The sequence below is a fragment of the Ichthyophthirius multifiliis genome (genome assembly GCF_000220395.1).
Source record: "Ichthyophthirius multifiliis unplaced genomic scaffold scaff_1120509251365, whole genome shotgun sequence".
Taxonomy (NCBI): domain Eukaryota; phylum Ciliophora; class Oligohymenophorea; order Hymenostomatida; genus Ichthyophthirius; species Ichthyophthirius multifiliis.
In genome coordinates, this window is record NW_004085944.1 from 6452 (window position 1) to 31930 (window position 25479).

The 25479-nt window shown below is 15.0% G+C and overlaps 3 protein-coding genes across 3 annotated transcripts, besides 41 other annotated features; all 3 read right to left on the minus strand. All coding sequences in view use genetic code 6, as the record gives it.

Annotated features, from left to right (window-relative positions):
* Positions 1–738: 738 nt before the first annotated feature.
* Positions 739–768: a microsatellite.
* Positions 769–1580: 812 nt separating this feature from the next.
* Positions 1581–1632: a microsatellite.
* Positions 1633–1738: 106 nt separating this feature from the next.
* Positions 1739–1776: a microsatellite.
* Positions 1739–1798: a microsatellite.
* Positions 1799–2142: 344 nt separating this feature from the next.
* IMG5_189790 (signal recognition particle 19 kda protein, putative) lies at positions 2143–2768 on the minus strand (the record flags this gene model as incomplete). Its single annotated transcript, XM_004025152.1, has 4 exons — positions 2143–2272; positions 2370–2460; positions 2517–2620; positions 2678–2768. Coding segments are annotated over 4 exons (416 nt in total), but the record flags the coding sequence as incomplete, so codon positions are not given.
* Positions 2294–2343: a microsatellite.
* Positions 2746–2778: a microsatellite.
* A 1022-nt stretch (positions 2779–3800) lies between these two features.
* Positions 3801–3835: a microsatellite.
* A 653-nt stretch (positions 3836–4488) lies between these two features.
* Positions 4489–4517: a microsatellite.
* A 3121-nt stretch (positions 4518–7638) lies between these two features.
* Positions 7639–7685: a microsatellite.
* Position 7686: 1 nt separating this feature from the next.
* Positions 7687–7711: a microsatellite.
* Positions 7712–7821: 110 nt separating this feature from the next.
* Positions 7822–7880: a microsatellite.
* Positions 7881–7919: 39 nt separating this feature from the next.
* Positions 7920–7962: a microsatellite.
* A 1965-nt stretch (positions 7963–9927) lies between these two features.
* Positions 9928–9961: a microsatellite.
* Positions 9962–10061: 100 nt separating this feature from the next.
* Positions 10062–10098: a microsatellite.
* Positions 10099–10723: 625 nt separating this feature from the next.
* Positions 10724–10774: a microsatellite.
* Positions 10724–10781: a microsatellite.
* A 27-nt stretch (positions 10782–10808) lies between these two features.
* IMG5_189800 (nucleosome assembly protein, putative) lies at positions 10809–11964 on the minus strand (the record flags this gene model as incomplete). The annotated part of the gene is made up of 2 exons (XM_004025153.1): positions 10809–11585; positions 11947–11964. 2 exons carry the CDS (start codon positions 11962–11964, stop codon positions 10809–10811), a joined length of 795 nt encoding a protein of 264 aa, XP_004025202.1.
* Positions 11808–11840: a microsatellite.
* Positions 11812–11900: a microsatellite.
* Positions 11965–12057: 93 nt separating the features above from the next.
* Positions 12058–12098: a microsatellite.
* Positions 12099–12832: 734 nt separating this feature from the next.
* Positions 12833–12918: a microsatellite.
* Positions 12838–12888: a microsatellite.
* Positions 12852–12908: a microsatellite.
* A 516-nt stretch (positions 12919–13434) lies between the features above and the next one.
* Positions 13435–13484: a microsatellite.
* Positions 13485–14698: 1214 nt separating this feature from the next.
* Positions 14699–14780: a microsatellite.
* Positions 14781–15629: 849 nt separating this feature from the next.
* Positions 15630–15694: a microsatellite.
* Positions 15645–15685: a microsatellite.
* A 513-nt stretch (positions 15695–16207) lies between the features above and the next one.
* Positions 16208–16256: a microsatellite.
* Positions 16257–16623: 367 nt separating this feature from the next.
* Positions 16624–16658: a microsatellite.
* Positions 16659–17142: 484 nt separating this feature from the next.
* Positions 17143–17204: a microsatellite.
* A 57-nt stretch (positions 17205–17261) lies between these two features.
* Positions 17262–17318: a microsatellite.
* Positions 17319–18730: 1412 nt separating this feature from the next.
* Positions 18731–18778: a microsatellite.
* Positions 18732–18771: a microsatellite.
* A 366-nt stretch (positions 18779–19144) lies between the features above and the next one.
* Positions 19145–19213: a microsatellite.
* A 760-nt stretch (positions 19214–19973) lies between these two features.
* Positions 19974–20095: a microsatellite.
* Positions 19979–20016: a microsatellite.
* Positions 20096–20355: 260 nt separating the features above from the next.
* Positions 20356–20429: a microsatellite.
* A 529-nt stretch (positions 20430–20958) lies between these two features.
* Positions 20959–21003: a microsatellite.
* Positions 21004–21814: 811 nt separating this feature from the next.
* Positions 21815–23316, minus strand: IMG5_189810 (kinesin motor domain protein; the record flags this gene model as incomplete). Its single annotated transcript, XM_004025154.1, has 3 exons — positions 21815–22102; positions 22161–23096; positions 23156–23316. Coding segments are annotated over 3 exons (1383 nt in total), but the record flags the coding sequence as incomplete, so codon positions are not given.
* Positions 21859–21913: a microsatellite.
* Positions 23317–23965: 649 nt separating the features above from the next.
* Positions 23966–24019: a microsatellite.
* A 23-nt stretch (positions 24020–24042) lies between these two features.
* Positions 24043–24083: a microsatellite.
* Positions 24084–24431: 348 nt separating this feature from the next.
* Positions 24432–24511: a microsatellite.
* The last annotated feature ends 968 nt before the right edge of the window (positions 24512–25479 follow it).

The following is a 25479-nucleotide window of genomic DNA, read 5'->3' on the forward strand; positions in this document are numbered from 1 at the left end:
TAGTTTTGTTTTAAATAATTCTGTTAAGGATAAAGAATTATTTTTTGATAATTTTCAGGTCAATAAAGGAGTTACTTTAATAGAAAATTAGAAAGTTAAATAAGGTCCTAAATTTGTTAATTATATTTGTAAGGCTTCCCTATTATAAGACAATACTAGAATAACAAAATAAAATTTTCTTAATATTATTGAAGGGTAAGAAATCGATTATATAAGTAAGATTTAGGGTATTGTAAAACCTCCAATAGATATTGTTAACTAAAGTTCCAGAAAAAATAATTAATTAAGCAATTTAAAAAAAAAATCAATTAATGGAAGTAACAATAAAATAGATACATAAGAAGGATAAGAAGATTAAAATAAAAGTTAAACTTAAATCCATAAAAAATAATTAAATATTTTTTCCGAAAATCTTTTTAGAAAAAATTTTGTCTTAAAATTAAATGAAAAAGATTAAACTAAAATTAATTAAGATAATTTAGTAAAAAATGAAAAATCGGAATTATTTCCTTTAAATAAAATTGATTAATTCAATAAAGGATTTCTTACTAAATCTTTTGAATATGAGTTTAAAGAAAAAAACATATAAAAAATGTTGCCTCCTTTGAATAGTTTTAGATATTCAAAAAAGAAAAAATAAACATGAAAGACTATTATTAAATAAATTTTAATAAAAAATAGATATGTAACAACAATAAAAAAATTTATGGATATTAACAATTTACAATAATTATAATTTATATATATATATATATATATATATAATATTTCATTTATATTTTGTTCTAAGGTTTTAATTATTACAATAAATGTTTTTAAATTTATATCATCTTAAAAATAAAATTTTATTTTTCGAACTATCTTTTTTATCTTTTTAGTCGTTTAAATAACTCTAACCAAAAGGAGAATTATATGAAAGAACCTTCTAAAAAATAAAATATTTAATATAAAAAAATTAATTAAAAAATAATTTACTTTGACATCTAAATGGTTTTATGACCTACAGCCACTATTATTTACAGTAATATCTTATAAAGGATTTCTATTACCATTAAAAAAAAAATGAGAATTTTATACTTCTTAACTATTTACAAAATTTTAATTCAAAAATATGTTTTTATTTTCTTCGTTTTCTTCTTCTTCTTCATCCATTTCTTAATATATTTATTTAGGATTCTTATTTTCTTTATTTATATCTATCTTTTCTTCAACAAACGAGTCCTCAAAAGACTACTCATTTATAATTATTTTTTCAAGATTTGATTAGAAATTGTATTTACTATTTATACAGATACTATCATAAAATTAATTACCGTTTAAATCAAAACATATATCATAAGGAGATTATTAGTTAAATTTGGGTATTTATTTTTAATTATTAGAACTGCAGCAATTAGTTCCATTAGATGCAGTTGACTTCATGCAGTTATTGAAAGGCGACTCTTTCAATTTTTAAGGTGTTTTATGAAAATCCTAATTGAATACATTATAGATTTATTAAAGTGTTAAACTATTTTCTTCTCTAAGCATTTTTTATTATTATTATTTCAAATTTAAAATTATTATTTTGATTTAATTTCTTTTAATATATATTAATTTTAATATATGATTGTTTAATATTATTATTTTTAACAGAAAATTTAATTTAATTTTGTATGTTTGAATTTGATTTTACAAATTCAATTTAGTGATAATTATTTTTATGAATTTTTTTTAAATTTTTATAACTTAATAATTTAAAAATAATAAAAAATAACTAAAAATTAACTAAAAAATTAAAGAAAAATATTAATTAAAATATCTAATATATATGATATTATTACTCTGTTAAAATTTTTATAATTATAAACATTTAATTATATAAAATTTAAAAATTAAATATTCAATTTTTTTTATATACAAATAAATAGTTAATTATTTAATTTTTATAATTTGAGATATTATTTTATATATAATTATTTTTAAAATTATTTAATAAATGTTAGAAATATTTTACAAATATAAAAAAAATATCTTAATTTATTTTATTATATATATATTTTATAAATTTTTTAAATAAAAATTATAATCTTTTAATAAAATATTCATTTTCCTTTTTTTTTTTTTATTTATTTGCCTCCTTTTTCTTAAATTTTGGTTTAATTTTAATTTTTTTATTCTTAACTTTCATCTTATAATATTGCTCTTGAAGGATGTGGTTTTCCAATCGGATTTTATTATCTTTCACTTGTTTATTTTATTTCCTAACATATTCTTAGATAAAGTTGTTTTTCTTTTTTTTTTAAAAAAAATAAATATAAAAAGTTGAAATAATAATATAAAAATGATAATATTAATTAAAAAATTATTTTAATTTTAATAAAAAATACTTGATTTAAAAATGGGATTAACTAATTTCTTATCTTCATCTTTTAACATTACTTTAACTCTGCCTTTTATTTAAAATGATCTTGGATATGACTTTATTATAAAAATTAAATTATTTTATTTGTTTAAAAATAAATCTAAAAATGTACTTTATGAACTTCTACAACAGTAGGTACTCTAATTTTTTACAATGCTTCCGCAATTTCTTTTATATTTATATTTGGGACGCCTTAGTCTTTAGATATTCTTCTTCCTGTATCATTGTATTTTAATAAAAAAATTAATTTTTTTAATTAAAACAATAGTTGACCTTCTTATCTAGAAAACAAAGAATCAAGATATTATGGATAAATAGTTTTCCATGTTTTTGATTATTGTATCATTTCTTATTAAGACATCATTTTTTTAAGATTTACTAATAAATATTTTTATAAAGTAATTTTAAATTAAAAAGTATGTATAATTATGTATTTAAATTAAGATATTCATATTTACACGTATTAATATTTTTTATATTATTAATATATTAAATGTATTTTAAATATTTATATTGATTAAAAAATATACAATTAAAATTACATATTTATTTTGATTTAGTAAATTTATTTTAATTACAAAATATAGTTTTATAATTAAAAGCAAGCAAATAAATTAATTGATATTATTACTTTTTATATCACTTAACCTAATAAATATATTATCTATATTTTCCAAATTAAAACACTAGTTCACTTACTTCACCGAACTGTGATATATAAAATAAGTAAATATTTTAGTCAAAATCTTGAAAGCGATAGAATGGTTACTTTAAAAAGGATTAACAATCATTAATGTTAATAATTTAATAGAAATATGCAAAAGATATCGGAATAATTATAGCAAAAAACATATTAATTAACGTTTAAATTTTTTAGATTTAAAATCTTTTTTAATAAATAATTTTTTCAAATTTTTCAAGATTTTAGAAATACTAATTTATGTCTAATTTTATAAAATATAAAATAAAATACAAAGAATTATTAAAAAAAAAAATACAAAGCAAAATCAATAATTTAAAAGTTCTAATAAATTAATCCTAATATTTTTAATAATAAAATAAAATCTATTAATTAGAAGGAAATAATAAATCCGAGATAATCAAATAATTAACAAAAATTTAACTTATATTATAGATAATATTAAAAAATTTTATAAATAAAAAAAAAGAAAAAAAAAAATATCTCTTTTAGATTTTTATTATATTTTACTTTTAAAAATTTCATTATTTATATTTAATTATCTAATTTTTTTTCAAAAATCAATAAAAAAATTATATAAACCTTATTTTAAAAAAATATATTTATATAAAAATTGAAAATGAAAAATAATTTAAAAAATTTAATAAAATTTGCAAAAAAATATCAATTTGATTATATTAATAAATTATCAGTTACTAATTAAAATCAAAAAATTAATTAAATTAAAAAAAAATTATTTTGGTTTTAGTTGTGGCATCATTTTTCTTTAGCTCAGTATCTCTAACTTTGAACTTGAAATTTTGTTTGAAAGTTTCTTATATATTTATAATCCTCTTAAGAGAATTTAAAAGGAGAATTAACGTATAATAAAACATCAACTTTAACTGATTACAATGCTTATTTAAGAGTCCACCTTCAGTGATTTATTTAGTAATAACTGTGAAGTTAAAAGCTTTGATTTAATTTTAGTTATTATATAATCTGATATAGAATAATTATCCTTTCAATAACTCATCTTAAATATTTATTAAATATAGCTAAGTAAGTTTATTACTTTATAAATATTTTTTATTATCATCAATTAATTAGGTATTTGAAGTTAATTAACTAGCTGAAATAAAAGATATAACAAAAAAACTAATATTTTATATATTTATGTTATTTAATAAAATTTATTTATAAATAAAGCTTTAAATTCTATATAAAATAATATAAATGGCATATTTTTTAGATTTATTTTTTATTGTAAATTTTTTGAATTAAAAATTAATTTTTTTCTATGTTATTAGTAAAAATTTAAATTGTAATGTTTTAAAATATTTGAAATATGTTTTTTATAATTATAAAATATATTTTAATAAATAAGCTTTTATACATTTGTAAATTAAGCAATATTTTTAAGCAATTATTTTTTAAAATACTTATAATGACTTTTCTTTTAAAAAATGCAATTAATATTATTTAAAATCTGATTGATTTAGTATTTATTATATAATTATACTAAAAAGCTACTTTAATTTATGATATTTTTTAATATATAACAATTTATGTATATAAATTAAAATATAAATAAAATTTAAATTTATACTCAGAATTTAATTTGAAAAAACTAGAAAAAGATTAAAATAACAAATAAAATGAAGTAAATGAATTAATTATATTTACAAAGAAAAATTATTTTTTTAAAAATAATTAAATATTATTTATTACTTTGTATAGCTTTAAACCAATTTAAATATACAATTTTAATATAAAATTAAATGTGATTTAAAAAAATAATTTGTATTTTAATTTATAAGTTAAAAACTAATATATATATTTTATTTTTTTCATAAATCATTTAATATATATTTTTTATTTTGATTAATTTATGGTAAAATATTAATATTACTGTCATTATTTTTTAATTTGTTAGATATATTTATAAATTTGTAATTATTTGATTAACTTTCAGACAAATCGATTCCATTTTTTTATTTTATTTTTGAGTTAATCATATTAATAATTTCTTTAATTTTTTTTTTCATTTAAACTTGTTATTTACTGAGTTAATAATATTTGATATCTTACATAACTTCATTATTTACGGGCCAATATTTATTATTAACAAATTTTTAAACAATAAAATTATTTAGATTTCTATTATGGCTTAATTAATTCATTATTTTTTTCTACCCAATAGTTTTTTTTTTTAATTTTTTATTTTTAAGGAAACATTGATTCTCCCTATTTTATCTTTATTACTTAAATACTATTTTATAGGAAAAGGAATTAAATAGTTCTTTTAATTTATTGAAGGTAGAAAACAAGATTTATTTTACTAATCTAGTGGCGAAAAGTACTATTATTATTAAAATATTTTCAAATCTAAATCATCTTCACTATCTGTATCATAATTATGTTTCTAATTATATTTATATTACTTTGTAAAATTAACACACATTTTTCTTTTTTATTAAAATTTATTTATTTTTATTTTATAAAAAATTACTTAACTAAAGAATTTTCCTTTTCAATATCATTTGAATAAGCTTTATTATGAAAATATTCGGCTAAATAAATATCTCCGCAGTAATATAAGACTAAACCTATTTTATCATAAGCTAAAAGTTCGAATTCTTAATCATTAAGCAATATAGATAACTTGAGTAATTTTTTACAAAAAATTAATGCTTTTTAATATTGTCTTGTTATTAGTAAAACTTCTATTAAAGTTAAATATGATTAAAGTTTTAATTAATTTTATTTTAATTTATTGCATTATTTTCTCATTTCTTTTGATAATTAAATGCACCTATCATATTCACCTAAATTCTTTGTTATATTTATTTACATTAATAAGCTTTTAAGGTAATATTCATTTTCTGATAAAAAGTAATTTTAATTTAAAGATTATATATTTTCTAATAATTCTATTATTTAATTTTTTTAGGTTAATCTATTAATTCATATAATTATTGATTTAAACTATTTATTTATAAAAACACTTATTGTTTTTAATCGTTTTCATCATCTTATCCAATAGATTTATTTATAGTCTCCTTTGTAGAAAGTATAGAAGTTGAATTATTAAGGAATGTTAACTATTATTTAGAATAGTCTTCTTATGAAATCTCTTTTGCTATTACATTTTTTTGTTATTTTCGATTTTATAAAAGTTTAAGTTTTAATATTGAATACATTTTTATTTTAGAGGATTAAATTAAGGAATAATTTGCTTTTTTTTATTTATTTTATTATTAATCTATAATAAATTAAACAAATGTGAATTAAAAATAATTTTATAATTTTTATTAAATAATGTTTTAGTTTTAGTTTTTCTTATTTATATTTTAATTTTCTTTTTTTAAAAAACATAAATAAATAAACACTATTTTAAAAGATTATTTAAAAAAAAAAAAAAAAATTTAAAATAGATATTTATATGTTAAATATTTTATTTGTGATACAATATATTGAAAAATAAAGGCGGCTTTTCAAAGCACTAAATCAAAAAATTATATACAAAGCTCTATTTAATATATCATAAAAAGAGCTAAATTTATAATATATATCAATGTTAACATAATGCTTTTTTCATTTAACTAAAACTCAAAAGTTTTGATACGCATCTTCTTTTTGTTTTTCAGCAAGACTTCTAACTCTCCCTTTTTTAAGAGTAATATTGAGAACAACTTCAATAAGAGAATCAACATTTGATTAGAATAGAATTATATCGGAATTAACTAATCCCAATCCTTATTTCAAAGTTCATTATTATATATTCTTTAAATAGTTGTAAATGCATTATTTTCAATTTAACTGTAATTTCAATTATAACATACAAATTATATCATATTGTATAAAAAATTATTACTCATTCTTCTTAAAATTAAGTGTATAAAAAAATATCAGTTTAAATATGTCATTTGGTATCCAAATTAAGTTACAATAAATCATTCTTGGAAACAATCACAACCTTGAATTATTTATTTCAACAATATTTGAAGTTAATACATTAATAAAAGTCTTAATTTAAAATTTAAGTAATGTCTAGTTAATAGTTTTACCTATATATGATGGATTGAGTAAATTATTTCCAATCAATTTCACAATAGGGATAGTATTTTGTGGAATTAACTATAATAGGTTGATATTGTAACGAATTCTTATATTTATTATTAAGGTTTGACAAAAAATATTAAGAATTTTACTCTTTCGTTGCATATTATATATTTTAAATTTATACTTAATAAATATAATAGTGATAATATAAAAAAAAATTGGAGAAATATTAATTTTTTTAAAATAAGTTTTTTATTTAACTTCTGAACTTTTTTAAACTTATTTTATTATATTTAGTATATATTGTAAAATAATATGGAAAAAAAATGTGAATAGTTGTCATAAAGATAATAATTAATAAAATTAAAAAATAAATTAAATTAAAATATATATATTATGAATATATATAATTTATTTAATAATAACACTTTTAAAAATTAAAATATTTAATAAAATAAAATAAATATATATATTTATGTCTATTAAAATTTTATTTATAATTAAAAATAAAAATTATTTATATAAAATAAAAAAAATGTTTTTATTTTTATTTTTATTTTTATATTAATAAATTTAGAAAATTTATATATTCATTATTTATACCCTTAAATGTAATCATTTTATATTTAGTTCATAAATCTATCGATTTTCAAAAATTAATATTTTTTATTAAATTATATTACTTAATATATATTTATTATATACAAAAATAAATTATTATTTACTTAATATTATACCAATATATAATTTTTTATATTAAGTATATCCTATTAATTATTTTTTTTTAATAATTTTTTATTTTTGTAATATATTAAAATATAAATAATTAAATATTTTTCATATCATTTTTTAATTTAAAAAAATCTAAATATAATAATTACTTAGATTAAAAAATATTTTATTTAATTTCTTTTTATTCAATAAACTATTTATATATTTATAATAAAATATAAAAATTAATTTATAATTAATATAAATATTCATAAATAAGTTTATATAATAATTTTAATAATTTCAATTAAATTAATTCTTGTAATTATTATTATTAAAAAAAATTATTTAAATTAAATTAATTATTGAATAATACTTATATTAAAAATATAAAAAAGATCAAAATAACATTATTTTAATTATTATTATTTTTTATTTTAAATAATTAATTGTATTATCATTATCTTTATTATTATTATTGGTTTTATTAAATATTGTTTTATTAATTCTATTGTTAATTATTTTATTAATTATTAGTTCTTTAAATATTTACTTAGCTAAAAATAACCTATCTATTTTAGAATATTTAATTGAATATATTATACAAGATTGAAAATATAACAATAATAATTATAGTAAATATATATTCAATTATATTATTATTATCACCATATTAGATTTCATTTAAATAACTTTCTTAAATAGGATGTATATTATATTATGCTAAATCTCCATTTTCTAAAAGTAAATTTACTACAATATAATTTTAATCTTATTTTAAATTTTCTTCATTTAATTATAAATCTTTTATTAATATTTCTTCATCTTATTAAAAGAATTCAGCTTTAAAAACAGCTAGTTTGAAAATATTATTTATTAATAATATTTTTTTTTTATTTTATTGAAAAAAAAAAATATTACTTGTCGAATTTTTACTATCAATATCTTGTAAGTCTATTAAAAATAATTTAGAAATCTGTTTATAGTTTTGGGCTAAAATGAATATATAATCAGTATTTTTGTTTTAGAAAATTTTAATAACTTTAATGTTTTCTTATTCGAAATTATCAATTTTAAAAAAGTGATTTTCACTATCCTTTTGATTTGAACTTTTTTAAAAATAAATATACAAAATTTTTATTTTTATATACTTTAATTTAGAAATAAATATATATTTATTCAAAAACGAAAAAATCATAACTTTTTTTACTTCTTAATAATACATTGAGAAATATTTATAGAAACTTAATGAAAAAATATCAATTTTTTTAACTTCGAATTCCATAATTTTTAAAATAGGAGTAAATATATGTACCCATTCATATTCATTTTCTTTATTTTATATTAAACAATATACTTCTCCTTTGAAAATAATTTAATCATTTTATCCTCTAAATTAAATTAAATATTTTTTTAAAAATAAAAAAAGAAATAAAATTTACAGTGTATGGCTCAAAAAAAGAGTTTTTATACAATTTTTATCATAAGAAATATTAATAAAATTAAGAGATAAAGTTTAAGCGAAAAACTTTTTATTATTTTTAATTGTAGGATAAAAAGTAATATTAATCCATTAATTATTAATCCTTTATAGAAAAAAAAAAAATAAAAAAGAAAAAATAATTAAATTTAATTTTTTAATTTTCTACTTTTTATAAAATACTTTATCTTGGATCGAAATAAGACAAAATCTTCCTTGTTTGCATAAACAATGACGTTTTCTGATATTTAAAGAGAAATGATATCCGAATATGGTTCTATTTGTATTTCTTCATAAACATTTTCTATTTTTTATTCTTCAGAAACAAATTAATGTTCTTAAAGTATTTATTATTCTATTTTTTAGATATCAATTATGCAAATGTATTTTTAATCATAAAAGCCATAATTAATGCTTTTACGTGAAAAAATAACCTTGCTTTAATAACTTTGGTATGCGTTTATTACTGAAGTATTAAATCTTAATGTAAGAGCATGATAAATATCATTTTTTATATAAAATAAATACTTTTAATTAAACAATTAATTATTAATTAAAAATATATCAAGGCCTAAAGTAAAATAAAATATAAATATAATTAAATAAATATAAATATATAAATTTATGTATATATTTATATCTTAAATATAATTAAATATATTTATTAATATTTATTTATATATATTTCTTTTTTATATTTATATATATTAATTTCTATTTGTAAAAAATATAATTATAAAAAAAAATTATTTATAAAAACTTGAATATTTATTAGGAAAATTTGGGTTTATCATAAAATCATTATTTATAGATACGATTCCTAAAAAGTTTGAATTTAATGAAAGTGCATTTTCATTTAAAAAATAGTTTTTTGTTATATTTGTTATTGAGTTTCTATATTTCTACCTAATAATATTTGCTTATTCTATTTATTATACTAATGTTTCGTAGTTTTATTTTATCTAATCATCTTTTTATTCTTATTCTTCTTCTATTATTTATTCCATTTATTATATCTAAAAATTTGTTTTATAAAATTATATAAAAGCCTAATATAAATTGTTTTAATAAGAATTTCTTTTTTTTTCTTTTTAATGTTTTATGAAGATAATTTTTTTGTTGAAGAAGAAAAATATTTAACTAATTATAAATCAATATCATTCATATCAATATACGTTGCTAATTCTGTATCTCTGCTTTTATATTCATCTGGAAAACTTTCTATTAATGAAATTAAAGTCCAGACAGAAAAAAAAATTAATCCGATAGCTATAAATATAATTTTTTGAAGCATTTTTTATTTTTTTTCAAAATATATATATTTTTTTCTTTTATTATTTTAATTATACCAATTTTATTATTATTTTTATTTTTTTCAATAAAAATAAAATATTCATATATAAAATTTAATTTTAAAATATCATTTATAAAATATATATATATTTTTTAAAAAAAAAACAAAAAAAATATCATTATTATTTGCATTCTTATTTATCATTAATATTTTTAACTCCTTTAGATTTCTTTTTTTAATTTTCTTAATTTTTATTATATTCATCACACTATTAATCTTCGAATTCATTTTCATCATCTAAATCTAAACTTTCTTCTCCACTTTTAACACCTAAAAAATACTCTATGGAGTAAGGAATAACCTCATCAATTAATGATTTAAAAATATCAAAGTCAATATTAAGTCTATCAACATCAGATCTTTGATTCTTTTCATTATCATCGTCTGAATCTTCACTCAAAGGGTAAGAATCATTAAAAAAATTAAAAAAAGATTCATATTTTTATACTCTTTCTACAATTCTTTTAGTCCCTGTTTTTTTACTTTTTTAAGTTTTTTTCTCTATTTTTATGGTAGTATTTTTTCCTTATTTCCAGTCTATCGATGTTCCCGTTGATTTAATTGGCTCGTCTTCATCGTCTATTTCAAAAGTTTTAACTAATAATGTATTTGTGAAATATTCATTTGGCTTAAAATGAAAAATTAGTTAATATTTATATACTTCTAAGGGTATATATTCAATTCGTTTTAATGTCTTTAATACTGGAATGTCTTAGTCTTTTATTTCTTGTGATACTATATTATTACTATACATTGCTTTGTACCAATATTCATTTATTTCTTATTCTGTTTGGAGATTTTATAGCTCTTTTCTTTCTTCTTCATTTGTGAAATTTTCTATGTCGTTTATTTCGTCTGGATTTGGATATTTTCCGCATATTAGTTCTTGTGACTATTTATTTAATTTGTTTTTTTTTTTAAAATTTATTTTGATTTACTTTTTCGTATATTGGTTTTGATTTTTATTCATATTCAAATTTTAATTGATTTATTTTTTGTGATAATTCTTCATCTATTTGCTTTTTTTATTATAAATAATAATTGATTCCAATTGCATATATTTTTTCGTTAGAGGGAAGCTTATCGATGGCTTCTTCGATTTGCTCTTCAAGAGTTTTTTCTTTTTATTCTTTTTATTCATTTTATTATTATAATTCTTTATAATCTATTAGTTGATTTTATTATTGCTAATCTTTTATATTTTTTTCCTTTTTTTTTTTTCATTTTTTATAATGTTCTTATTTTTAATTTACTTCAGTAATTTCAGACATAATTCTTTTTTAATTATTATATATATAATATTTTATATTTATTTATTTTTGATTATTAATATTTTTTTCTTATAAAAAATAAAAAAAATGATGATAATAATTGCTTTAAAAATAAAATTGCTGTTAAAAAAAAACGAAAATAAAGAATTACTATATAGAAAAATAAAAAAATGTTAAAATCTTCATCAACCTATCTTTTAGATAAACAATTCCTATGTAATAGGAAAATAAATAAATAAAAAAGAAATAATATGCAATGGCTTAAATATATAAGTATTAACGAAAACAACTTATAGATTTTTAAAAAGATAATTGTGAGAATCAAACATTTTTGATAAATAAAATCACATAAATTAATAAAACCGATATAATAAAGATAGTACATCTAATAACAAAAAATAGTAATAAAAATTATATTATATAAATTAAAATATTTTTAAATATAAAATATGTTTCTTGTATAAAAATGAAAAATAATTAGTTTTCCTATAAAAATATCTTTTGAAAATGACAAAAAAATAAAAAATATTTGGCTAAAAAAGCGAAAATAATCTTATTAACAAAAAAACAATGTTAACTTATATGAATGCTAGAAATTTAAAAATTAAAATTACAATATTTATAAACTCTAAAAGTAAATTATAAAAATATAATATATAAATAATGTAATTAGTAATTAAAAAAATGAATAAAATATTATTAAAAAATAAATATAGATTAAATTAATAAAAATAATATTTAAACTTAAAAATAAAATAATTACTTAATGAAAAAAATAGATTTAATTTAAAAATATTTTTAAAAAATTAAAAAGAAAATAAATGTTTTAATATAAGAAAATAAAATTATATGATACTGTTGATAAAAAATTTAATATATAATATATAATATATTATATTTATATATATATATATATATATATATTTTTATTTATTTTTATATTTTTATATTATTGAATTATTTTTATTCGATTAAATAAAATATTTAAATTAGAAATTTTAATTTTTATATAATAAATTTTTTTTAATTGATTTTTTAAGCAAAAAATACAAAATAAGAACAAACTTTTTACAATGCAATATTCAATTTAAATTATTATTTTATATGTACAAACTTATATAATAATAATTACTAAATATCAATAATGTTTAAAATTTTAATTACTCTGTGATAAATTATTATAAAGAATAATTTATAAAATATATGATTTCTTATTTACATAAATAATGAAATAGAATTTAATATTAAATAATAGATTAAAAATAACTAATCATTTTTTAAAGGAAAACAATTAATTGAAATAATATATTTTTAAATTAGAATAATTATAAGAAACAATCAAAAGTAACTATTTTTTTATATAATTATATAAATATTTATTATAATTTTTAGTATTTTTTTTAAGATAAAGTATATATAACGAAAATTTAAGTATTTGTTCAGTAATTTAAGAATATAAAACGAAGATATATATTTTTTTATTATTAACTAATAATATTTTTATATTTTAAAATTAATATGTATTTAAATAAAGATTTTATCCATATTTTTATTATAAATTATCTATAATTTAAAAATTAAACTTAAAAATGATATTTAATATAAAAATAAATAAGTTATTAAAATTAAATATTGAGAAATTTTTAATTTTATAAAAAGAATATTTTTTTTTATTTTAGTATCTTATTATTTATTATCCATATTTTATGAAATTTTTATCACAATTAACAAATCAAGTTAATTTATATAAAAATTTAAAAATATAATATATAAATTTCAGTTAATAATATAATTAAAAGAAAAAAAATGGAAATTTAAAATGATGTAAATAATCAAATTAAATATGAACATAATGAAAACGTATTTTTTTTAAAAAAAAAAATGATTAAAATATATATATTTTTGACATAAAAATATATAGAATTATATGAATTCACCTCGTTAAAATTTAATAAGAAATTATTTGCTTTAAAATGGATATTTAGACTATTAGCTTTCTACAAGAAACACATAAAGATTTTAATTGCCATAAATATAATCGCAAAGAGAAGAAAACTCAAATAATTTTGTTCAATAAAACGTAATCATAAAAAGTATATAAAAATATAGAAATATAAATGAAATAATAATTATTAATAATTTTTTATTGATAAAAATAATTAAAGTATGAAAATTTGTATTTTAGTTCATAGGTAAGATCGTAATAATAATAATAAAATTAAATAGAACAATAAATAATAGTTAATTAATAATAAAACAATATCTAATAATAGTAGGAAAATGAATAAATGATATAATAATAAGAAAAATTTAAATAAATTCAATAAACTTTTTATTTGATATTTTTTCTATTATTAATATTAACCTTATTGAATGGAATATTTATTTTAGTATTATATGTGTAAATAATAAAAGATAATATATTTTTAATATTAAATATAACATGTATTTCTTTATCTTATCTAATGTAAAAAATTATTTATTATATATAAAAAAAAAACATATATATACAAAGAAATTAAACATCAAGAAAATATTTTTTAACTATAGAAATTTGCGTAATGGCTTTTTTTTTTTTAGCATTATATATATGCACTAAAATAGATAAAGACTAACCTTTGGCATCATTTATTTTTTATTGGCCTTTTTTACATATATTTGGATGGATGTTAGTAAATATGAAATGTGAAGAAAATTAAAATAACTCGAATATACATGTATAATAATAAATAAAATATATAAATATATATATATATATATATATATATATATATATATATATATATATATAATAATAATATATATATATATAATATTTTTTAAAAGATTTATTTTAGTTTAAGGGTTTTATGTTTTTTATAAATTATGTTTGTTTTACTTAAAAACGATGGATATTTAGATATTAATTGGTATATAATCTTTTTACCTTGTCTAATTAGTATGTTAATCGGATTAATTATATGTATTCAAATTGTTTTTTTTATGTTATAAAAAATTCGTATAAAAAAATGCGTTTCAGATTCTTAATAAAAATGTAATACAAACTTTGTTTTTCAATTTATCTTATATAAAAATAGTTCATTAATAATTTTTAGAATGTACAAATTTAGTAATATCTTATTTTGGATTTCTTTATACAATAATAGGAATCATTATTTATCTTTAATCAAACATCAAAAGTATTATTTTATTTAATTTTTATTTGACAAAAATAAAAAAAATATGAAGAATATGTTTTAATAAGCTTGGTTGTAAATATGATTTATTACTAATTATGTATGATTTACTTAATCAGAAATAAAAAAAATATAATGTATAATTATAATATTATTATTTAAATTTATCTATAAAAAGATAATATATATCAAATAAACTAAATCCAGAAATAAACGAATAATAATAATAGTTATAATAAGATAATTAGCAAGTATATATAACAAATTAAAATAATATTGAATAAAAATTTGAAAATAATAATTAAGATTAATTTGATAAAAAAATGAATATACATCCTGATTCTTCTCCTAATCCTTCTCCTAATTATTTAATTAAAATATCTTCTACTTTCTTTAAAATATGTAAAGTTAAAACTCAGATAGAAATGGATAAATTAAAATAAAATAAAAGCAAAAAAATAATTTTTAATAAAAAAATATTTAATTAATAAGTAAAAATTATTGAAAAAAATAAAAATAAAAAAAAAAGTAAAAAATAGAAAAAAGTAATAAATTAGTACATTAATTGAACCCGTAAAATTAATCTTTAGTCATTTAAACACAAAAAAAATATGAAATAAAATCTTTGTAATAAAATTAGTAAATATTAAAGTATTTATAAAATTAAAGATCTAGTAATAAAGATGTGACATGCATAATTTGTTTCGAAAATTTACCTGATTCTGTATTTATGGAATGTGGTCATGGCGGTATTTTTTTTTTTTTTATATATTTTACAATATAAAAAGGAATATGTAATTTATGTGCTATTGATATTGGAAAAAAAACTGGATTATGCTATTTATGTAGAATGGTAAAAAAATATTATTTATTAAAAAATACATATAAATAAATAACTAAAGCCTGTATAGAATATAATTTTAATATATATAAATGATTATAATTAAAAATTCTAATAAATTAAGTATATTACTAATATAACCTGTTTAAGATTAAATAAATGATAATATTGTTCTTAATTATTATAAGAATATATATATTTTTTATATTTATTTTTTTCAAAAAAAAAAAAATAAATTAATTTTACAAATTAAATAATTTTTAAAAAATATATAAAATAAATTTTTTTATATTAAATGAATTATTAAACAGCATAAATCCAATAACCAATTATTTATTAGCCTTTACAACAATAATAAATAGAATAATAATTAAGGACTGGAAATGTTTGCATTCCTGCCCACGCATCTACTCCTTTTTTACTTCCATCTACAGCTACAACAAAAAATGAAATATTATCAATAAAATCTGATGATTCTAGTGAAATGATAAGAATATAAGCATAAAGAATTGCTAGATTTGAAGAAAGATGTGATCTTTTAACCAAATAATATCAAAGATATATTTCTACAATAGCTTATAAGGATTAAGAATAGCACATTGGTAATAACGTTGTAATATTTTGTAACAACATTTAGGTAATAAAAAAAAATATTTAAAAAAAAAAATTACTTAAAATCTAAAAAGAAACTCCTTATAAAAGAATAGAAGAATTATAATGGGAAAAAAATGAAGTAAAGAGAGATTTCGAAAGAATGTAAGCCGTTTTAAAAACAGGAACTGATGAGTTAGTCTCTTTAGATTTATTATGTAAATAAAAAGATAAAGATATTGAGTTTTGGAGAGATAGAGCTAAAAAAGCAGAAAAAACATAAACTATTATTATGTCATTGGAACATAGAATTAAAATGCTTTAATAAGAAAACGAAAGACTTGATGGAAATATAACTGCGGATAAAAATTAAACTTATGGGAAACTTAACAACTGATTTTTTTGTTTATTTTTTATTATATTGAATATTTTGTTTTGTTTTTATTTATTTTTACTTTAATTTAATTTTGGAATTTTGTTTTAAAATAAAAATATATTAAATGATTTAAATTTATTTTTATATATGTATTAATTTTATAATATTAATAATATTTTACAACATAAAATATTTTTTAAAAATATATATTATAAATTATAATACATTTTAAAATTAATATTTAATTAATTATAATCCTTTTGATGTGGTTAAAAATCGTAAAATGTAAATAATTAACTAAATAAAAAGAAAAAAATATATAATTATATATATAATAAATACTGAAATTATATTATTATAAAATAATAATATAATTTTAATTATTTTTAAGATTTAATATTTAATATTTTATTTATTATAATCATGATTTTAATTTTTTTTTTTTAATCAATTTTTTTATATATTAAATTTTATAAAAAAATAAATAAGAAAAAAAAATTAGCTTAAGTAAGAATAAGTTTTCGATAAAATATTAAAAATTTAAAAAAAAACTAAACTTATTATTTAAATATAGAAAACACTATTCTATATTCATTCTACGACAAATTTTACGTATTTTTAAGCTTTTAAAACAAAATTTGATAAATATTTATAAATTATAAAAAATAATTAAATAAATTAATATTATTTTTTAATAATTAAAAATAAAAATAGTTTTTATTTTGTATTTAATTTTTTTTTTTTTCCCATATTATATAAAAATAAAAATTATAATAAATTATTTAAGAATATGTTTATATATTATTAATATTAATTTAAAATTATATGAAAAACTAATATTCTTTTACTCATAGTTGATTCATATCAATTTGATATATTTTTTAATTCTAAAAAAATTATAATTAGTTTAAAAATATTTTTATTTTAAATATGATACAAAAAAAAGTTAAGACAAAATATTTATTTTACTTAAAATATTAAAAAAATAAATATATATATATAATATTTATAATAAATAATTACACATATATATTTTTTTATTTAAATATTTCTTATACAAACAAATTTTTTTTAATATTTATATTTGGCACAATTTTTTGTCTATTAAAAATAATAAAATAATTTGATTAAAAATAATTTATATGAAAATTCTCTAAAATCTTAATAAAAAATAATCTGAGTATTTATATTTTAATAGAATTATAGAAAAATTAATATATATATATATAAAACCAAAATTACACATACCTAAATTATTAAAAGGTGGGGGACTTTTAAAAAGTAATAGATAAAAAATATTTTAAAATTATTAATACGCAATTTCTGTTTAGATTAAAAATAAATTTGATGCAAATTATATAATTTTTTTTCTTCAAAACTTAAAAACTTTTGCTAAACGAATTATAAATATTAATTTTACTTAGCTATGTTTTACAAAATTTAGCCCTTTTTTAAAATAATAAATAATTTAACTAGAGAATTATATTTATTTTTTAAATTATTTTTATTTTTGTTATGAATATTGAAACAAAATAATAATATTATAACCCATAAAATTGTTTATATATTTATATATAGATAGAAAAATAGAGGTATTATTTTAATTATTTATTTTTGTTAAAATTATTTAAAATACATATTCATATATTTAATTTTGTTAAGTAAAATGGAATTTAAAAATAATAATATTATTAAAAAAATAATTTTGAAAACATTCATAATATTAAATTTCATATTGAAATATATAATAAATAGGAAAGAAATTATAAATATTATTTTTTTTAAAAAAATAAAATAAAAAAAAAAGTAAATATATAAAAAAACAAAAAATTAATTCAAACTTCTAAAAAGAATAATAAATAACTATTCAAGCTAATATTTTTAGTAAATAAGCAAATTTAAATAAAAACGAAAAAAATAATTTAAATATATAAAAATATAATACTAAAATAAATTTATTAAAAATGTTATAATAATTAAATTCATAAAATAATATTAATAATGAAAATCAACACAAATAATAACACTGCTTATGTTATTTAAAGTTAAATTCACAATAAACAATAAATAAATAAGATTCGTTTTCAACAGATACACAATCCCAGATTGTAAAATAATTATAGTATAATCCAAAGAGTGATTAAATTTAGGAAATAGAAGTTTAAATGCCTTTATATATTAATGAAAAAATGGAATAAGAAAATATTGAAGAATATATAAATAAAATAAAGGAGAATATGGAAAAATATAAATAAGATAAAGAAATAACTGAATATTTAAATATTAGAATAAAAACTTAATATTTTAAGTCCCTTATTATTAGCTAAGTTAGAAATTAATAGAAATTTATGGAGAAAAATAGGAAAAATTAATAGAAAATAATATAAGTAAATACTTCGAAAATGATGAGTTTCCTAGTATTTTTAAATTGTAGCAAATTCTTGAAGAAGAAGATTAAATTGCTTTTAATGGAAAAATTGCTTAATTGAATTTTTTTCTTAAAATGAAATTAATTAATAAGATTTTAAAAAGTTACTTTTAGATATTTTTAATACTTTTAGCGGAACTTTTCCTTCTTTTTTTAGACCTCTGTTGTATTTTCCAGAATATTTACAAACATTTTTTACTACTTTTTAGTAAATTTTTATTAAATCATCTGCTCTTTCATTTGAAAATTTATTCCAAATAGCAATGATGACTTGTAGTGCTTTTGAAAATAACTATGTTTTCGGATTATTTGCTGAATTATATTAGTGTATTGGAGGATAAAATGATTTTTATGATGAAGGGTAAAAAAGTTTAGATATAAAAATTTAAAAGGTATGGAATCTTATATATGCATTAAAGGATAATTAAAATAATAAAAATATAGAAGATAATTATATATATTTATTTAAGTATTTACTCAATTATACACCTCAATGGAATGAAAACGAATTTATTTTTGCAACTTAAGCTATTATATTTACATAATAAATGATAAGTATTAGTAATGTATTAGGATTATAGGATTAATAGTAAATGTATAATAAAAATAATAATTAAAAAAAAATATATATATATAAAAATAATAAAACTAATAAAGATTATATTAATAATAATAATAATAATAATAATAATAATAATAATAATAATAATAATAATAATTGCAATAATTTTAGTTAAATTTTTAATAATTATTATTATTAATTTTTGAATCAAGAAGATAAAAAAAAATAAACTAATGAAATAGAAAATAATAATTTTTTTTAAATGTTTTATTAATAACAAAAATCTTGTGTTTTTACACAAACATAAAATTATGAAAAACATATAAAATATCCTGAATAAGAAATAGAAGATTTTAATTTGTTTAGAAATAATTAAAAGAGTTATCATAATAAATTTATATCTGAAAAAAATATATTTAATAATAATAATAATAATAATAATAATATTAATAATAATAATAATAATAATAATAATAATAATAATAATAATACGGAATTATAGAAAATTTATCTAATTAATAAATTATCTCTTGTAGTAGAAAAATCATTAAATTAAAACAAAACAAATCTAAAATTTATTCTTAAGATTCAAATTGGAAAATGCACACTTAAAGGTTTATTTTTTAAAGACATAAAGAATTGGCGATTATACTTGATTCAAAATATTAATAAATCACAAATTTCGGAAATATTTAAAAAATTGATAATTTTTTATTTAGAGAAGCCCTTTGGAATTATTGTGCAGTTTCCCTAGGTTATTAGTAAAATGGGTATAATTTTAAATCTTTAGATAGATTAATTTGTAATTCTTTGAAAAGTTTCATTAAAAAAGTTATTTTTAAACCTTAATGTTTTAAATAATAAGATCTTAAGTTATTACCTAATGGGTTTAAAACTTTTGATATTGTACATATTATACTTATTATTTGTGAAGCTAAGTTTTATACTCAAAACATTATATTAATGCATTATTTTTAATGTTTTAATAAGAAATGATTTTTATATTTATATTTTTAACAAATATATATATATATATATATTATATATTATTTATATTATTTATATTTTTATTTTTTGATTGTTTATTATAATTTTTTTTTCTCTTTTTTTTTAAAAAATATATATATATTTTAGATTATATATTTTTTTTTTATTTCAATAAAATGAATTTTAGCTATTTTATTATAATAAAATTTACATTTTATTTATTTTTTCAAGATATAAGTTATTTTCAATTTCAAGCGAATTAATTTTCTCCAAATATTTTTTTTAGAAAGAATTAATTTTTGTTTCATATTAATATGCTAAATATTAAATATCTTTTAATTCCTATAACTCTTCGTCGTCTATTTTTTATTTTTTTGCTAAAAATTCTCTTACTTTATTTTTTAAAGCCTCAATTTCTTGAAAGCTTTTTGTTTAAAAATTATTTTCTTCAAGAAAAATATGTTAAATATTATTATCATTTAATAATATTTAATCTTTTTATAAAGCAAAAAACTACTAAATTTCGTTCTCTAAAGGAACTCTAATGTCATGTTTGTTTAAAAGCATTTCGTAGTATTTATTTTTATATATTTGATTATGTTCATTATTTTATAAGTAAATATTTGTTTCTTCCAAATCTTAGATTCTGGTATTTTGTTCTTCTATCTTTTCTTACATAGAGTCCATAATTTATTTATATTTATTAAGTAATTCTTTACATTAATTAGCTTATAATATTTATTCAGTTTCAATATTTCTTTATTCTTATTTTTAATTAAATATCTTTTATTACATAAGTTTAACTTTTTATAAAAGTGAGTCTTTTTCATCTTTTTCTTTTAATAATTATTTCATTTATTCTTTATATGCGTTTTCAAATTCATCCCTTTCACATTCTGCTTAACTTATTTCTTTTTAAAGCTTTTTTATTAAATATATAAATATATATATATATATATATATATATATATATATATATATATATATAATGTATATTAAATACTTAGTATATAGTTTTTGAATTTATTAAATTTTATTATTTATCAAAAAGTTCTTATTTACATTTATTTATGTCTTTTTCATACTAAAGAAGTAATGTTTTTTAATCAAATCTATTATTAATTATTGGATAATTTTTTATATTTTTAGCTCTATTAACAAATTTAAGTGTTGAAAGCTTTTTTTTAAATTACATAAATCATTTTTATTTGTATAAATATTAAAAATAAATTTACAGAACAATTAAATTCATAAATGCTAGGCGAAATAGTACCTATAAAAGTAGTTTTACAATTTCCTCCTAAAGAATCTTATAAAAGTCTCGTAATTTTAGAATCTCTATATGGAATATGACTTCTTTTATACTCTTTTTATGTCAAAGCTGCAATCACATTACCCAAAGCAGCCAAAGAATAATTTATATTTTTGGTTTCTTATAATCTAATACCTGTAGATCCTGACATAGAAACTCTTTCTGAGCCTGCCAAATCAACAAAGTTGATTTTAGAGACTTTAAATTCATTAAATTCAAATGAAAGTTATTAAAAAATAATTATAAAAACAGCATGTGATCTTGAAGAAACATCATTTAGTTTAGTTTAAGCAGTCTCCCTTACTTAGTCTCCTTATTTAATTAATTTTTATACATCAGTAATATTTTATATTTAATATTCGGAAATGTCCTATACATAAATACCTTTATTTTTATCTTCTCTTATTTATAAATTTATATTATTAGAAAGTAAATCTTAAATAACTTCGTTATAAATTTACAAATATTAGCATTTTATTACAAAATCGTTATTTTTATTTTTTTGTTTTTTTATGATTTCAAATAAATCCTATACAGATCGAAATATCATGCCTATATTAGAATCCTCTAAATCGTATGTGAAACCTTTCATCGTATAGGTTTTGCCTGTTCCTGTTTAGCCGTAGGCAAATATGGTCGAGTTAAAACCTTCATAGAGGTCTTTTATTTGATTTTTGCCGCTGATTTCGTATATTTATTATTGTGTACTTTCTTAATCGAATATATAGTCGAATGTGAATGGATATTGAATGTAATTTTAGGAATTTTGGATATATTATTCGATTTCTTGTTGTGATATTTAGTTCATTGTTTGAAAATCGCAAATTATTATTTAAGAATGGTCTGGAGATATATCTATCTTTGGATATTTTATTTTATTAAAAAAAAAAAAAAAAAAAAATTTTTATTGTTTTTTACTGTAGATATAAATGGTTGACCTTTTTTCAATTCTCTTTAGAGAGGAGGACGAACTCTTATTAATAATTTAATGTTTTCTTTATTTTAAAGTTAATTTTTTTATTAAGATAAGGAAAAAAGACTAATATTATTAACAATTTCAGGTTAGTAAATGTTGCTTATAGAAAAATTGTTTAAATTTTTTAGGAAAACTTTTCTGTTGATTTAGAATGGAAGTCTTCTCTTAAAAAAGATCTTTACATTTATATTAAGTTTATAAATATATTTAATGTAAGATTTGTTTATTAATTGCTTAATTTAATTTTAAAAATTATTTTTTTATTTATTTTATTAATAAAATTTTGTATTTTTATTATTGAAAATAAATAAATTATTATTTAATTATTTCCTTTTTTTATTTTACAATATATTTAATTTAGTTATTCTAACTAAGGAAAATTTGAAAAATAAAGTTATATAAGAAATAAATATATTACTTTTTAATATTATGTTTTTATTATAAAAAGGGCACGAGCGAAACAAAATAATATTTAGATATAAAATAAATTATTTAAAATATTCATTTAAAAATTCTATTTTACTTTATGGCTTAAAATCGATTTTTTTGTTTCTTTATTTATTTAAAAGCTTTTAAATGGAATATATAAAATTTTGATAAATAATTAATAATTTGTAAAATAAAATTATTAACTTAATTATCATAATTTAATAAAAGATTATATATAACAGAAAACGTTCTATTGCTTTTAGTATGAAAATTAAAAAAATATTTATTTAACTTTTTTAATATATTAATTGTTAATGCAATTTTTTATATTTATTTATTATTTTCTAAATTTATGTTTATATTAAATTTTTTCTAAAAAAAAAAAAAAAACAATTGAAAAAATATATTATCTAATAATATATATATATATAATATAATTATTTTATATTTAAAATAAAATGTAAACAAATAAAGAAGAAAATATTTTTGATGATGAAGAATTTGAATATGAAAATTATGGTATTTTTTAAAATACTAATAAATAATAACATTTTAAAATAAAATAATTATAAAAAGAAAATTATAATGAAAATGATTAAGAATTCGATCAAATAGTCGGATAATTATAAGATATAGTTATAAGTTAAGAATATGAATTATTAGAAAAAGGATTTTTTAAATAAAACTGTTAAGTATTTTCTGATGAAGAAGAAAATAAACCTGAATATATGATTATTTATAAAGATTATGAAAAAACAATAGAAAAGTATATTCAATAAGTAATAAAAAATATATATATTTATATATGTATAAATATATATATTTATATATATTTATATATATATATATATATCATTATATATTTATATTTATTGCATATTTAAAATAAAAAAATGAAATAGGAATTATAAAAAAAAATAGAAAGTTTTAATATGGAGAGATTTTTAGAATTACTTAAAACAAGAGAGGATTAAATCGATGAGTAAATTTTAGACACTTTATTAAGTATTTCTGATTTTAATCATTTCAAATAATTAATGTTAGATTATAAAAAATAATTTGAAGAGGAAGAAAGAATTTAAAAACTAAAAACAATAAAAGCTAGTAAAAAATAATTCGGATAAAAAAAAGAACTTTAAAATAATAATATTTTTCTTAATTCAAATACAAAAAATAATGATTTAGAAGGTAATATTTATAATATTATTTATATATATTTTTTTATTTTATTTTTTTCACAAAAAAAGATTTAAAGAAATTTAAATTATAATAAAATATTTATTAAATTAAAAAACAAAAAACTTAAGATATAGATTAAGATTAAATAGTAATTTATAAATATAATGTTTTTTTTTTTTTTTTTTCTAAAAAAAAAAAAAAAAACTAAAATATAAATATAGAAAGACGAAGATTTAAAACCTAGTTTTTTTATAGATTGCAAATAATTGAATTCACCATAGAAATTAAAAAAATGAAAAATTATATAAAAAAAAAATATATATAATATATATAAATTATAAAAACTTTTAAATTACTTGAAATAAAATTAAAATTATTATTATAATTATTAAATTCAAGAAAAAATTACAAAATATAAATACCAAAAGAATTTAATTAGGAAAGAAACAAAAAATCATAATGTGGGTTAGACTTAAATTTAGTAAAAAATAGACTGTGATTTTAACTTGTTTTAAATATTTGAAAATATTTTAAATGAACTAAACTTTAAGTTTATATACCAAATAGTTAATTTTATTAAAAACTTTTAATTTGTATGGGATTTTCTTTTTTAATTTTCCTAATTATAAAAAAGCTACGCCATCATTGAAAACAATAG